Raw genomic sequence first — 14576 nt, 5'->3', positions numbered from 1 at the left:
CTTTGCTTAAATTAAGAGTTATGGTGCAGCAATAGCTCAAAAAAGACAGAGGGAACTACATAGACAGTGATCCTTCGCTCCATTTCAGTGCAGACTACAAGAAGAAATAATAGTTCTAAGCACTTTTAAGTCTTAGTTCTTTGGATGAAATCTTGTCAAGTTATTTTAAGAGGAATAAGTAGCATATTAGCCTCCACAAAATATCACAATAAATATCGTACCGTGAAATGTATATCGTGAAAATATCATACAGGGAGATTTGGATATTATTACATCACTGATCGCGAGCCTCCCCACCATATCGTGAACTTTCCCCCGATATCGCAATAAATATCGTACTGTGAGGTTCATACCGTGATCATATCATATCGTGAGACTAGGATATCATTACACCCCTACTTGTGAGTGCATCTATTTATCTTCTTTATGTGATTACACACAAACTAATTTATGGCTTAGTAAGGCTTTTTCTTACTTTAATTAAAGGAGCATTATGTTAATTTTCTAATGAAGGGTCTGCCTTATGCTTGCAGGAATGTTCCACACAAGTTGTTGTTTTTTTTTGAGTAGCATCAGCTTTGCCGCTTGCTGTCACCTGCTTGTCTCTGTGGAAAGATCAGTTTAATGCCATACTGCTGAACATTCCAGACTGAAACATCTCCGTGCGGAGAAGCAGATGTGTATTATGCAAAATTATGCAAAACTGACTCTTGTGAGCTCTAAACCATATTAGTATTTGTTACCTCATCAAAAACATACCTGTAGTTGCGTTTTGTTGTTTGAGTAATCCTTTATTATTAGTCTGCCTACATTTCCAAAGCTCCAAAGGCTCTGCTTCACCTTGTGATGTCATGAAGCGGTAGTTTTCAAGTTAACAGCTCTTTTTACCTTTAATTCCATAGAGATTGGAAATTCCAGGGTTGAAATGCATTGCCAAATGACATGGTGGATCAGTCTAGAGTATTTTCTGTTTGAGAGAAGAACTAACCCTAAATATGCAGGGTTTGTGTTTTAAATATGTGTAAATAAAACACAATTCCAGGTATCATGATGCCCTGACAAAGACCATCTTGCTGGTCGTAACACATCAGCGTCCCTCCATGTAATGAAGGACTTTTAATATACTCAGTCGGAGTGCCTCGGGTTTGTATCTTGTCCACTTTTATATGTTTCAGTAAGGGCTACATTCTGTTAAGATTACAGGTTTAACCCTCGTAGAGCACCTGTACTGCTATTTTTAACTTTTTTATGACCCAGTGAAGCACTCTACATCTTTTCTTCATCACAACTCCAGTTATGTCTGTGATAAGCAAATTTTAACATAGATCGAAAAAATAACAAACATGTGCCCTTTAAAATGCTATGACATCACATGAACCTTAAGCTCTCCCTGTGACTCTGAACGGATGAGTGACCAGCTACATATGCTCCACTCTGCTCCCTTACACCCCATGCCCGGCTCTGTTTAAAACCCCTCTTCTCCTCACCGTTCAGATGGCGCACTGTAATTTACAAAGCTCGTTGGATGCCACCCTTTGCTCATGGGCCATGAAGGGGTCACCGCATCCAATTAAGACACCCATCCCTCCTCCCCCTCCTCCCCCTTTACCACCTCGCCATCCTGATAATTGAAATGTGCCTCTTGTCCGCGTTCCCCTTTCTCAATTTGTGGTCCTGTTCCAGCGTTAAGTCAAGGCAGCAGAGCGCATAAAACAAAAAGACAGGCCTGGCGTGTTTAAAGTAAGCTGATATCATTGCCACACTCAAGCGGCTGCCCGGGTACTCGCTGATTTATTTACTATGGGCCCTGCCAGAGAGAGCACAAAAGCCTACAGCCTCACTGAACAGCAGATGGTGAAGGTTTTCTCAACAAATAACAGTTTTAAGGATGTTAGAAGAAGGTAAGCTGAAAAATATTGGATAGATTTTTCATACTTAACGTGAAATAATTGAAAGTGACTGCAATTAGATTTTAATTTTTGATATTTTAAGTTTTAGTCCATGCGTGATGAAGTGAATTTCTAGATGTTACAGTGACACAAGAATGACCATTTCAGAGTATTTTAACTATGGGTTAGCAAGGTTGTATACAGGCTGAGACCACCAAAATAACCATAAACACAGCAAAATTAATGTCTGTAATAATTTGAAGACTCAGCACATCGCATCAGGTTTGTGAAGTTGTAGCGTATTGTTTTGTATCATGCTTCTGAATACTATAATTATGGAGAATTGTAGGGGTGTAACAATAACCGAAATATTGTGATTGTATCGTCAGAGTTCTCATAATAATATCGTGGATCATCACAATATATCAAATTACAAGTCTCTTTGCTTAAATTAAGAGTTATGGTGCAGAAACAGCTGAAAAAAAGACAGAGAGAACTACATGATCCAGACCATGATCCTTTGCTCCAATTCAGTGCAGACTACAAGAAGAAATAACAGTTCTAAGCACTTTAAAGTCTTAGTTCTTTGGATTCTTATCAAGGCATTTTAAGAGGAAAAAGTCGCATATTCACAATTTTGTTAACCTCCACAAAATATCGCAATAAATATCGTACCGTGAGATGTATATCATGAAAAAATCATACCGAGAGATTTGGATATTGTTACATCCCTAATTGTGAGCCTCCCCACCATATCGTGAGCTTTCCCACGATATCGCACTGTGAGGTTCATACCGTGATGATATCGTATCGTGAGACTTGGATATCGTTACACCCCTAGAGAATTGTCATGTGGGAACATGGATGACGTAGAATGGTAAATGGTCACATTTTTATATAGCGCTTTTCCACCTTCAAGGCACTCAAAGCGCTTTACAACAAGGAACCACTCACCCATTCACACACACATTCATTCACCAGTGTACACAGACACTGGGGGTTAGGTGGGTTAAGCGTCTTGCCCAAGTACACAACAATAGCATTCATCTGTGGGAGCTGGAATCACAGCAGGCAACCTGTGGGTCAGTGGATTTGATTGCTCAACCAATGATGTTTTTATGCTGAGAGCGAATAATCCACTCGAATCATACTGTCTTGGATAAAATCATACTGCTACCCGTAAGGAGAGAAATTGATTGATTACTCAAATATGCATGGATGACAAATAAAACCTCTTCAGACATATTTTTGATGAGGGAATAACATTATAAAATGGTAGAAAGCTCCAATAAGTCAATTTTGCATAATACCCCCTCTCAGACTACAAAGTTTTAAGCATATTTCGTTGTAAAGCCAAGCAGAGGCGCACTACCATATTATTTCCTGTTTCGAAATAGACTTGTTTTCTCTGTAGTAGATACATTTCAGTTGTTTGGTAGAGTAAATCTGTTATCTCAACACTTTTACACATTGTTAGGGACAAGATAGTTCTTTTGTCGTTTGTTTTTGTTGTTTACAGCCTAAGATGTGGTGCTGAGCCACCCTCTTAGTGTTGTGATAGTGTGCTCTAGCAATCAGAACCTCTTTCATGTCAGGTTTAATTGTATTTATCTATTGTGTCATATGTTCCTCGATTATTGGCCTACTGTTATTGATTTAAAAAAATAATAATTATACTTTTTTTAAAGTCATCTCACGACTTTTTTGCATTTTCACATTTTCAAGTAATTTGCATTCACATACCAATTTTCACTGTATTAATATTACTAATTCTGATATAGCTAGAAGTAAGATAACACTGATTATACAAAGTGCAAGCAGATGTCACCTTAACAGCAGGCTTATTGATGGCGTTGTGGCACTCTATGTGTTGACAGTGAATGGGATTCCAGGCTGATCCATTGGGTAAGGCAGGACGTGCGGAGGAGGGGACAGGAGAATAAAACAGACTTCGTTAGGCTTGGTCAGAGCAGGATGACCACAGAGAGGAGTATTAGTGCTGATAATGGGCTGACCGGTGTACTGCAGACCCCTGTATTCACTGATGGCCCCAGGAGGTTTCAGATTAGGCCAGTAATGAAACAGCATCTGCACGGCTGGAGGCTTGACCTGGGACGGACCGTACGATATCACGTACAGCAGATCCTGGAGGGAAAATAACATGGTGTATTACGACACAAGTACTACTCATTGTAATTCTGTTATGCAAATTCTGGCAATGGCTATCTTTAAAAATGTTAGTAGAAGGTTAATGCTGAGATGTGTCAAATTCTTCTATCATTGATGATGGTTAGTAGCTAAAATAAGTAAAGACCTGCTGTTTAAATGAATGTAGACTATTTCAAACCATAGACTGTACTGTATATATAAATGGACATAGCTAACCCCGCTAACCGCCGCGTTAGGAAGTGAGCATCTGATGTTACACTGAAAAACTGTCACTCATCTCTCTGTAAGAGCAGTACTGAGCCTGTCATTTTTGTCAGATGTTCAGTGTTTTTATTTAACTATTTTGTCCATAAATAAATTCCTATTCCTAATGCTATGGGTGACGTCATGCTCCCTTAGTCCACTTCTTTATTCAGTCTATGATTAGCCGTTAGCCAATAGTTAGCCAATTAGCCAATTATTTTAATTTTTTTTATAATCAGAAACCTTAAAATTCAATGTATATTTGTACTTTTATATGCAAAACTATTCTAGGTAATAATAATAATAATAATAATGAACTGAAAGTATCTCAGTTTAGTATGTGTGGTATGTGATGTGGTTGTATCGTTACCTTCCACACTTCCTGCTTGTACTTCATGAGACACTCGAGCAGCTGACAGTGATACACTGCACACATGAAGAGGACATTTAAACATTTGAACATTTGACTCTCTGAATCAGAGCACACTGACATGGAAGAGGATAGAGGAGGTACCTGGGTTGGAGGTGTACTGCATGGCGATCATGAGCATGGACGACGCAGAGAGGTTCACGTACGCTGGCACCCCCCCTTCCCTCCGAGTGGAGCCCACTGGACAGTCAAGGAAAAACACTTTCTTTTTTAGCATCCGACATGATATCTTCTATCATATATACATGCAAACATGCTGATCATGTTCATGCAGGTCAAACCTTCTTTTTTTCTTTTTTTTTTACCATGTTATGTATCTATTTCGAGGTGGGAGACAGAATTATCAATAATACTGAAATTGTTGTTCTGAAGATTTGCTAAATTAGAATAACAAGTATGCTATATTTTTTATAATATAAAAAATATTGTTAAAAGAAGATACGAAAAAACTTTATGGAAAATAAATAGAACATATGCGTCACTTGCAGAGACATTTTTCAAAAAGAAAATGGTATAAAATGTTTTTCTCAACAACTTTGTAGTGTATTTGTTATGGTGCATTCTTCTTTAGTGCAACACTTGAATCTCAACCAAGACATTTTCATTGATTGCAAGAATAGAATCTGATAATGAAATATTAATTTTGTCAATATCACCCACCCCTAATTTATCATATAGCAACAATGTAAGCTGTAAATATCATGCCTTCATTATAGTATCAGAAGTCATACTTACATATGGCCATGGGAAGAAAAGAAGTGCTCAAGTACTCAATGATGTCTTTGTGGAGGAAGGGGGGGAAAGTGGCTAAAGTGGAGATCATGGTATAGGGTAAAGTGCTGAGAATATCGTCACTGAGAAAGGGCAGGAGGCAAGTTGTAGTGTAAAATATGGACTGTCCCAGATCTGATGAGAGAGGGCAGAGGCAAAAAGACAAGAGACACACAGACACTCATTCAATAAGCTGCACTTACAGTATACACACACTGTATGCAGCCTTACATGACAAATCAATATGACATCTCAATATTAACAGCGAGAAAACCATTTCAAAACAAGTGGGCAGTGCGCTTTCCTTAACAGCTACTGAGGCGCAGATCGCCCTCAGGAAAAGCGAAGCATTTTACTCGAGGAGATGGCTGTTCATGCTTTTAAGCTTTTTATAACAATGGTAAAATATTTATGAGAACGGCATTGAGTATGATGCAGGTCAGAGCAATTATGCAAAAAACGTCATTCTCTGATGTACTCGCGGTGTGTTTGACGAAAAAAAAAAAACATTACCTTTTTTCCTATGAGCAATAAAACCTACTGTATCTATTTTTGCACATGACAACATAAGTGAACATTTCTCCCACTTTACAATACAAACATGCAGTCAGGTATGGTACACAGAAGAAGGCCTATATCTGCTGTATTTCCAATGGCTTATGAGCGCTTAGGTTGACAGGATCCAGCGTGCTCCCCATCACCCCATGCATGCTTCCATATCCGCAGCACGGCGTCTCTCTTCCCAAGTTTACAAAAAACGAGGCCAAAAAAGCAGCGGTGGCTTCATGCAGGCCAGGCGGCTCAGATGAGGATGACATAGAGTAGAGTGCACTGGGCCTTGACTCACCATGCTGCCCGTGCTGCAGCAGGGGCACCAGGTCAAGCAGGGTCACGAGGGTCACATAGAGGCCCTGATAGTCCAGAGAGGGGTACTCTGAGAGCTGAGCGTCCCGACTCTGCTGCCCCGCGCGGTCGGACGGGGCATCGCGCAGAACGCTGTAAAGGAGGGAGCGAGTAACTGTAGGGTTGATGGAACTGACTTGTGGTCTTAGAGATGGGGTGAGTGGGAATGGCACAGGAAAAAGACACATGGTCATGGGCACGGCCAAATTGGGAGCTTCCTGGTTCTCCTTCCTGCCTGTGCGGGACAGAATGCTGCTCCGGGGCGGGAGGGGAGGGAGGGGAGGGGAGGGAGGGGAACAAGGGAAAAAAAGAGACAACAAAGACACAAAAAAACAGCACATTACATTGAAATGGCACTACAGAGACAGCGTAAATAGAAAAAAACAAACCCAGATAAACCCCACATAGGATGCAGTGTCTCACTGGTCACTTTGTCACTAAAGCCTTGGGCAATTTGTCCCTGAGTGACTTTGTACTTGAATTCATCTCATTTTGTCTATGTTTGACAACCAAAGTGTGAGCACAAACTGCAATGATCACTGCATCTCATGCGTATCTGGTGACAAGGAGCAAAAATATAAAAAATGGCATGTTTTCAGTGGCAACCCCATACTTCTCCAAAAAGAGACAGAGTCAAAGACTGTCCCTCCATGGCTGCCATAATCCAATTAAAAGGTTAGTTGCTAACATGCAAAAATGGCCAATTTTCATTTTGCAAAACAAATGAAATTTCCTTGTCTTTAGTGGGGCTGTCAAGGATGGGAGTGACACCAAATTGGTTGGGGAAAATACAGAGGTGACACTTTTGAAACATGCTTGAGCCAGTAATAAACATGTGTGTGAGTTAGACCAAAGAGCTAGGTCACAGCACATGTTTATTGCACCAGAGAAATAATGTCTGTATGCATACATTATGATACTGTTCAGTATCATCAGGAGAAAGAATGAGATCCAACAGGCATATGGATTCAGGTTTCTAAAATAAATGTCACACTAGTCTAGGGTAGAGGAGGCACTAATGACAAAGGAATAGGTTGTATCAGGGATGGTCGGTAGCATTATGTTTGTGAGCTAATGTAGGATGGACAATAGTGTTTGCTGTCCCCTGGGGGAGGTGGTGGACTAGTCAATTTGGGGATAGAAAACAAAAGCAAAACTAGTTGGGTAGTGTGGAGTCTAGGGAGAGGGAGGGGAGGAGGGCCAGAGAGCGTCGCTCTTTTATTCAACTTTAGTTGTGTAGTGAAAATACTGGCCTATATTATCATTTAAATGCAAATATTTTTGAAGGATCCCTCAAAATGTTACTGCACATTTTGGCTTGTGAGAAAGGGGATTTGTACCACATTTTTTCTGCAAAACATGAAATATTCATCTAAACATTTTCTTTAGTATCCCCTCAAAGTCATACCCTGGAATTCCACACCAAGAGCCAATTTGACCTTCAAAGTAAACATATTCTGTATTTGAAGTACTGAATCCCAGAGTTTGACTTTTTCACTGCCGTCATTTGATCATAGACAACATCATTAGTTTGAACAATGAACATAGACACACACACCCGCTCACACACTGTACACTGGTGCACAAGGACACACTCAAATGTACACACACGCACACACACACCTGCACAACACAGTACGACACACAAAACACATGTAGAATGCACTGTACAGACACATGACACACAGCTACTGTCCAAGCCTACTGTACCATACAAGTGTGCTGTAGGCCTACTAAGTGTATAACAACTGATATGTGGTCAGTGTAAAGAAGACTCAGCCTGTGTCATTCAAGCTATTCTAATAAATGCACTTTCTCTCCCCTCTTTCTTCACACTGCTTTGACTATACTGCACCTATCTCCCTCCCTGATGCAAAACCATCAGCCTCTCATCCTCTCCATCTCCTCCTCTTCACCACCAATGTCAAGCCCAAAAAACGCATTATTCTCTCCCTTCTCTTAATTGCATTTCTAATATTACATCAGTTTCTAGACAAGGGTATCGAAAATCAGATACTAATCAATAGGGGTGTAATGATATCCAGGTCTCACGATACGATATTGTCATGATATGAACCTCACGGTACGATATTTATTGTGATATCGTGGGAAAGCTCACGATTAGAGATGTAACGATATCCAAATCTCTGGGTACGACATTTATTGTGATATTTTGTGGAGGCTAATAAAACTGTTAATATGCTACTTTTTCCTCTTAAAATGTCTTGACAAGACTTAATCCAAACAACTCAGACTTAAAAGTGCTTAGAACTGTTCTATAGTCTGCACTGAAACGGCGCAAAGGATCATGGTCTATGTAGTTCCCTCTGTTTTTTTTTTAGTTATTGCTGCACCATAACTCTTAATTTAAGCAAAGAGACTTGTAATTCGATATATTGTGATGGTACACGATATTATTGTGAGAACTTTGACGATACGATATCACGATATTTCAGTTATTGTTACATCCCTGCTAATTAATACTAAAACTACTATACTATACTTATTTGAGCAGATATCGATACTAAAAAAGTCACATTTAGGACAGAAATTAACCTTTCAGATTAAGTATAAGATCACAAAGACTAGTATACACCCATGGACCGCTATGGAACCTACTTGGATGAAGATTACACAAATATAAGGCCACATGGTAATATAAAAGAAAGTACTACGATTTAATGATGAAAATGACATTATATTCTAGTATTGAGTATCCAGTCTATTCCTCAGTATCGAAATCAAGTTATTTTTTGTATTGTGAAAACACTAGCCCACATTTCATAAATATTGCTATGGTGACTTGAAGGAATGGTCATTAGATTCAAAAACATCTCAGCTCTCCATCCACGCAAGAACTAAATCTGGAATATGAATGAGTGACTAAGCAGCACCTTTGGCCATTTGGCGATTCTCTCAAAGAACATGACACAGCGCTCTACTTTTTAAGACTTGCTTGTGCCAATTTCCGTGAAGCACTTTTAATATTCTCTTCTATCCGCATCACAAGAATATAGATAATCCGTGAAAAGAAGATATTATGTTCAGATTGAGGCTCGTGACATCATTGAGAGCAGATTCAGGCCACTTGGAGACTGGCTCAAATTAGCACAGGCTCCGAGAATGGCAGCTCTGGCCTGGCTCCGTCTGTTCTGCTGAAGATATAGAGGTCACAAATAGGGGCATACAGGGGCTGACAGAGAGAAATTGAATTGAAATTTGAGTTGAGTTTGTAGAAAGATCTATATCTGTACTCTACAAACATGTTCTGAAATGTATGGGAGTCTTGTATTAGTTTATCAGTTCATATTTCAGTCTTCTTTATGTTACATATGAAGGTTATTTTGTGTCTTTTGTTACCAAAGCTTTTATTTAACACTGAATCTATGGCATTATTATATTTTTTTGCATTTGAATTGAAGAACTGATTTGTTTTTTTTACATAGAATCGAGTTTAAAATATTCACTGCATAAAAATATAATGCTTTAAAATTAACTTTCTTAAAATCTTGTGTTTTCTGTTGGGTTTTCTTACAGTTGCTGTTTTTTTATTCAGTGCAGAATAATTGCCCCTTTTTTAGCGGCCCAAATATCTGTCAGTTTCTCGCTATCAAATTTAGAGGTTTAAAAGTTGGACGAAACAAGGAATGCAGCATTTTCTCATAAAACAGTCAGACCATCACAGTGAAAATCCTTATTGTCATTTCAGAGAGATTGTTATTTCATTTTTGCTGCACTGAAATGGAGCGAAGTTTTATGATCGACGTAACATACTGTCATTTGTTTGTTTGTTTTTTTTGTTTTTTGACTATGAATATTACTGTTTGGTATCATAAAAGTTCATCTCTATGACACTGCATTTATCTAATTCCAGGAATCTAAAAGGTAAAAACATCAAGACACCAAAATGGCTGCCGACATGACCTGAATTGAGGTGGAACATGTCAGGCTTTTCCTCTTCTAGCCTCCTTCCCTCTCTCTCCATCCTTCTCTCCATCTCTCTCCCTCTCTCCATCCTTCTCTCCATCTCTCCTCTGTCTCTATCCCTCTCTCCCTCGCTCTCTCTGCACTCTGGGGATCACACTGACCCTGTGACTGCACATCCAGAGGAGTTGGCCCTTGCTCGTCCCTCGGGGAAGGACATGCTCGATTTTATCTATCACCTCCACACTCAATCAATGCTCAGCGCTCAGCTCGCGGCCTACCTCTGCTCCTGCTTAACCTGCAGCCTGCATGCACTAATATGAGCTTGTGTGTACTTGATTATAGTGCTGTAATGTGTCTAGTATCCACATAAGTTAGAATGACTTGAATTCAAAGCATGGATTCAACTTGTTGTTTTGACAAGTTTTGTTTTATTGGATAATCTTCTTTGTGTCAAATATGAATCATACATTTGAAAATATAACAATACATTATAACAGATAAGGCTACAACTATTCATTTGACTAATAATAACAAAATTACAAAAAAAGTATAGCTAGAGTTTGCCTGTAGACTGTATTGATTATACAACATGGCATGTTTTAAGAAAAGAGGTTTTGATTACCAACCCATTCTTGTCCATATGTAAAAATGATTAAAAATACATGAGCTGCTTCAGGTCATACCTTGACAGCTCTTCAGTTTGTGAGTTTGCCTAATTTAAAATTCATTTGATCCACTTTTCTATGCTCCTGTGTGTTATGTCTTGTTTAGAACTACAATGGAAATATAGTCCAGTTTTCGACCTAATTTGAACCTATATTAGACTTGGAATAGTTCTGTTATATATTCGACAAATCTTTTGTTTTGTGCTACTTGATGTAACAAGTTTGAGAGCCAATAGCTTATATTGGTTTAACTTTAGTCAAATATATTGAAAGCATTTTTTTTTCTTCAAGTCATTACCCAGTGAGAAAAGCAAGTTACATAATCCAGGCATAATTACTGCTCAAATCTACGCAAATCAAGTCATTTTAGCTTTTGCAGATTTTCTACTGTACGTGAATAAGATAGCCTGGTGTTGAAGTAATCTATGTGTGATACAGTAAGAGTTGCTCTACTTGTGTTACCTGTGCAGGGTACTTACCTGAGCAGAGTCTGGGAGAAGTATTTCAGAGTGTTGGCGATGTCTGTTCCGGAGGGCACAGGATAAATATTGTGCTGTACGCGGTTGTGATACTCTTGTAAGTATCGTATCTTAGAGGCAACTGAAAGGAGCAGACAAAACACACTATCAACAAACGCAAAAAACAAAACACATGAGGAAATTCTGAGTTATTGCTTTGCCTGGATTGTCCCACAATATGGCATTAAACTTCTTTATGTAATTATTTCATTTCAGGTGCTTTCAAGTGCTCAAAAATAACTGGCATTCTTACTGTGAGATGACTTGCCTCTCCATAGACCTGACCTTTAATTTGGCTTGGTGACACTATTTGTTTATCTACAAAGCAACAGATATGCTTTAAGGTCCTATATTATGCAAAATGTATATTATAACATTGTTACCTCCTCAAAACATACCTGGAGTTGTGTTTTGTTTCATTCACACATGTTTGAGTAACCTTTTATTATTGTCTGTCAACATCTCCAAAACTCAAAATGCTCTGTTCCACCTTGTGATGTCATGAAGCTGTAGTTTTCAAGTCAGCAGCTTACCTTTTCACCTTTTGTTCAGTAGAGATTGGCATTTCCAGGGCTAAGATTATCCTAATGTTTCTACTGAAGATATATGGAGTTTAAAAACACAGTGGAGCTCTTCCTGTATTACCACATGACATCACAGGGTGGAACAGACTGTTTTCCGTTTAAGAGAAGAACTCAGCCTAAACATGCAGGGTTTGTGTGTTAAATATGTGTGAATGAAACAAAATACAACTCCAAGTGTGTTTTTGATCAGGAAACATTATAACATAGATCAGAAAACAGCATAATAAGAACCCTTTAATGCCATACTGAGGAACATTCCAGACAAAGCAATAACATCTTCACGACAAGACAAGACAAGCAGGTGGTAAACATCATGAATTGTATATTGATTTATTATGATGTAGGGCTGCACGACTGGTAATAAAAACATTGCTGTAAATATTGTATTGTATAAAAAACAAGATGTTGTGTTGTTTGCAGATCACATTCTATTCCTTATATAACTGCAGCCTTTGCAGTTTGAGAATTGCGACTATTCAAATTGCTATTTCGATTCAATTACAACCAGTTGTGCAGCCCTTTGTGTTGTATTTAATTTAATAATCATTTATAAGCAACTTTTTATGCAACAGAGTGAGTTTAGAATACGATAACATAGCAAGTGCGATGAAAATTCTGTCACATTATAACTACACAATTAGATAAAGCTATTATTCATCCAGTACCCAGTCTAAAAATACTGTATATCTTGTCATAACTGTTTCCTTTTTCTTGAATGTTAGTTATTTGGCTCTGTAGCCTACACCAAGTGACCTCCTTAGTGTTCAGCGAGGATGCATGAGCCCTAGAGGAGGCAGTAACCTATTATTATGAACTAAAGGTTGCCGGTTCAACTCTACCACTACAATTAAAGCAAACAGCCTTAAGCTTACAGAGTGAGACATTGCTTCAGGCCACTCTTATGAATGCAAATATGAACTCTGAATATGTTAGGATATGTTATAAGTATTCTAGTTAAAAATCAGAGCAGCTTTTGTGATCATTTTGGACAGTGTAGCTACCTCACCAAGCTACAAAACTGCTTTCTGGTGGTGGTTTTGAATGAAAATACTAATTATTACGACAAATTGTGGCAGTTTTTGGTCTTGTTTGGGCTTGTTTTGTAGTACATTATATTCTGTCATATTGAACGACGAGACTAGCAGCAGGTGTATCCATTGCACTGGAGTTGTGGGTTGCCCTTCCACCTGTTCAAAAAATATCGACAAAACGCAAAGGAAACGTTTAATGGCTCGAGTATCCAAACCACATCTCCTGATCAATCTTTTGCCACCATATTGTTGAGAAAAGAACCCGTCAGCTCGACCTTGAGAGCGGCAACGTAGCCTACATTTTTACATTCGCCTTTTTTACGCGCGTCAATCAAAAAACATGACGTCGGCTGGTGTGATATCGGAGATTTTTATTTTTTATTTTTTTAACAGGTTGGAAAACGTGCACGGAGCCCTCAAGCCACCGTCTGCAGCGAAAGGACGTGTTGCAACCTGCCTTGGTAACCGTTTTCATCACCAAGGACAGCTCCCATTTCGTTTCGCTTTCTAATTTCCAAACCCAAATCTTCATCACCAGTTTGTCAAAATAGCACGATCGTAAATGGATGGCGCGCGTGTGTTGAATCGGCTGGTACTCACATTGCTCTGCCTTCGTAGACATTTTGAGGACTCTTGAGGAAACATGCAGCCCACGGTAGCAAATGTTTGACTGTTTTCTTCACCGGCGTTCGCTGTGTTTCTCCGGGTCGTGAAAAAGTGACTATGCCCCCCCTTCCGACGCGAGGTTGTCTTGGATGTACCACTCCGCGCTGGGGGCTTGCACACTCACTCTCCGCGAGAATGACATTGTTTTATCACATCTTTTGCTAAACGAAACCGTAATACTAATATTGACGTAGCTTCGAGCTCCCTGGAATATTGCGTGGTCGTTTTTGGCGTTAATGAGACTGTGCGTAATCGACCACACGACGTACCTTTCCAAATGGACTAATCCGCGTTTTGACAAATTGTCATTCAAGATTTCACCAATAGTCCTATTTGAGCAGACAACAAGACAGTTATGAAGAAATGAAGAAATGTTGACCTGTCTATATTAAGCCACACGTACATACGCCTAAATTCAGATCCAAATATTAAACATGCAACAGATGGTTAGAGTATCAAAGCTTAAACATTAGCCTATCCCATTTTAGTTAGCAAAACATAGACTAATTGACTTGGATTCTTAAAGGGGGAATATTATTATTATAAAATCAAATGTTATGTTAGATGTCCCCCCATTATTAGTTTACTCAAAGTTATATTTTCATTTATTCACACATTAAATCTGTATTGTTCTGCTTGAATGCTCAGAAAATTCCTATTTTCATCTACCCCTACCACTGTAAATGACAATTCACTGCATGCTATGTTTAAATTTCATAGGTAGAGCTTCTCTTCAATACTCCAGTTTACAATGAACAAAGTAATGATCTACTTAAATTA

The 14576-nt window shown here is 38.9% G+C and overlaps 1 protein-coding gene across 1 annotated transcript in view; it reads right to left on the bottom strand.

Annotated features, from left to right (window-relative positions):
* The window catches only part of LOC110155614 (unc-79 homolog, NALCN channel complex subunit), a 66279-nt gene extending 52527 nt beyond the window's left edge, over positions 1 to 13752 (bottom strand). Inside the window, 8 exon segments of the mRNA XM_055157582.1 lie at positions 3718 to 3782; positions 3905 to 4034; positions 4672 to 4727; positions 4816 to 4911; positions 5467 to 5637; positions 6350 to 6657; positions 11477 to 11597; positions 13731 to 13752. Of these exon segments, the coding sequence (XP_055013557.1) occupies positions 3718 to 3782; positions 3905 to 4034; positions 4672 to 4727; positions 4816 to 4911; positions 5467 to 5637; positions 6350 to 6657; positions 11477 to 11597; positions 13731 to 13752 (969 nt within the window).
* Positions 13753 to 14576: the final 824 nt, after the last annotated feature.

This window comes from Boleophthalmus pectinirostris, unplaced genomic scaffold (genome assembly GCF_026225935.1).
Source record: "Boleophthalmus pectinirostris isolate CB_2022bp ecotype Guang Dong unplaced genomic scaffold, ASM2622593v1 HiC_scaffold_10, whole genome shotgun sequence".
Taxonomy (NCBI): Eukaryota; Metazoa; Chordata; class Actinopteri; order Gobiiformes; family Gobiidae; genus Boleophthalmus; species Boleophthalmus pectinirostris.
Note: the sequence above shows the minus strand (reverse complement) of the source record. Positions and strands in the feature narration are given on the sequence as shown.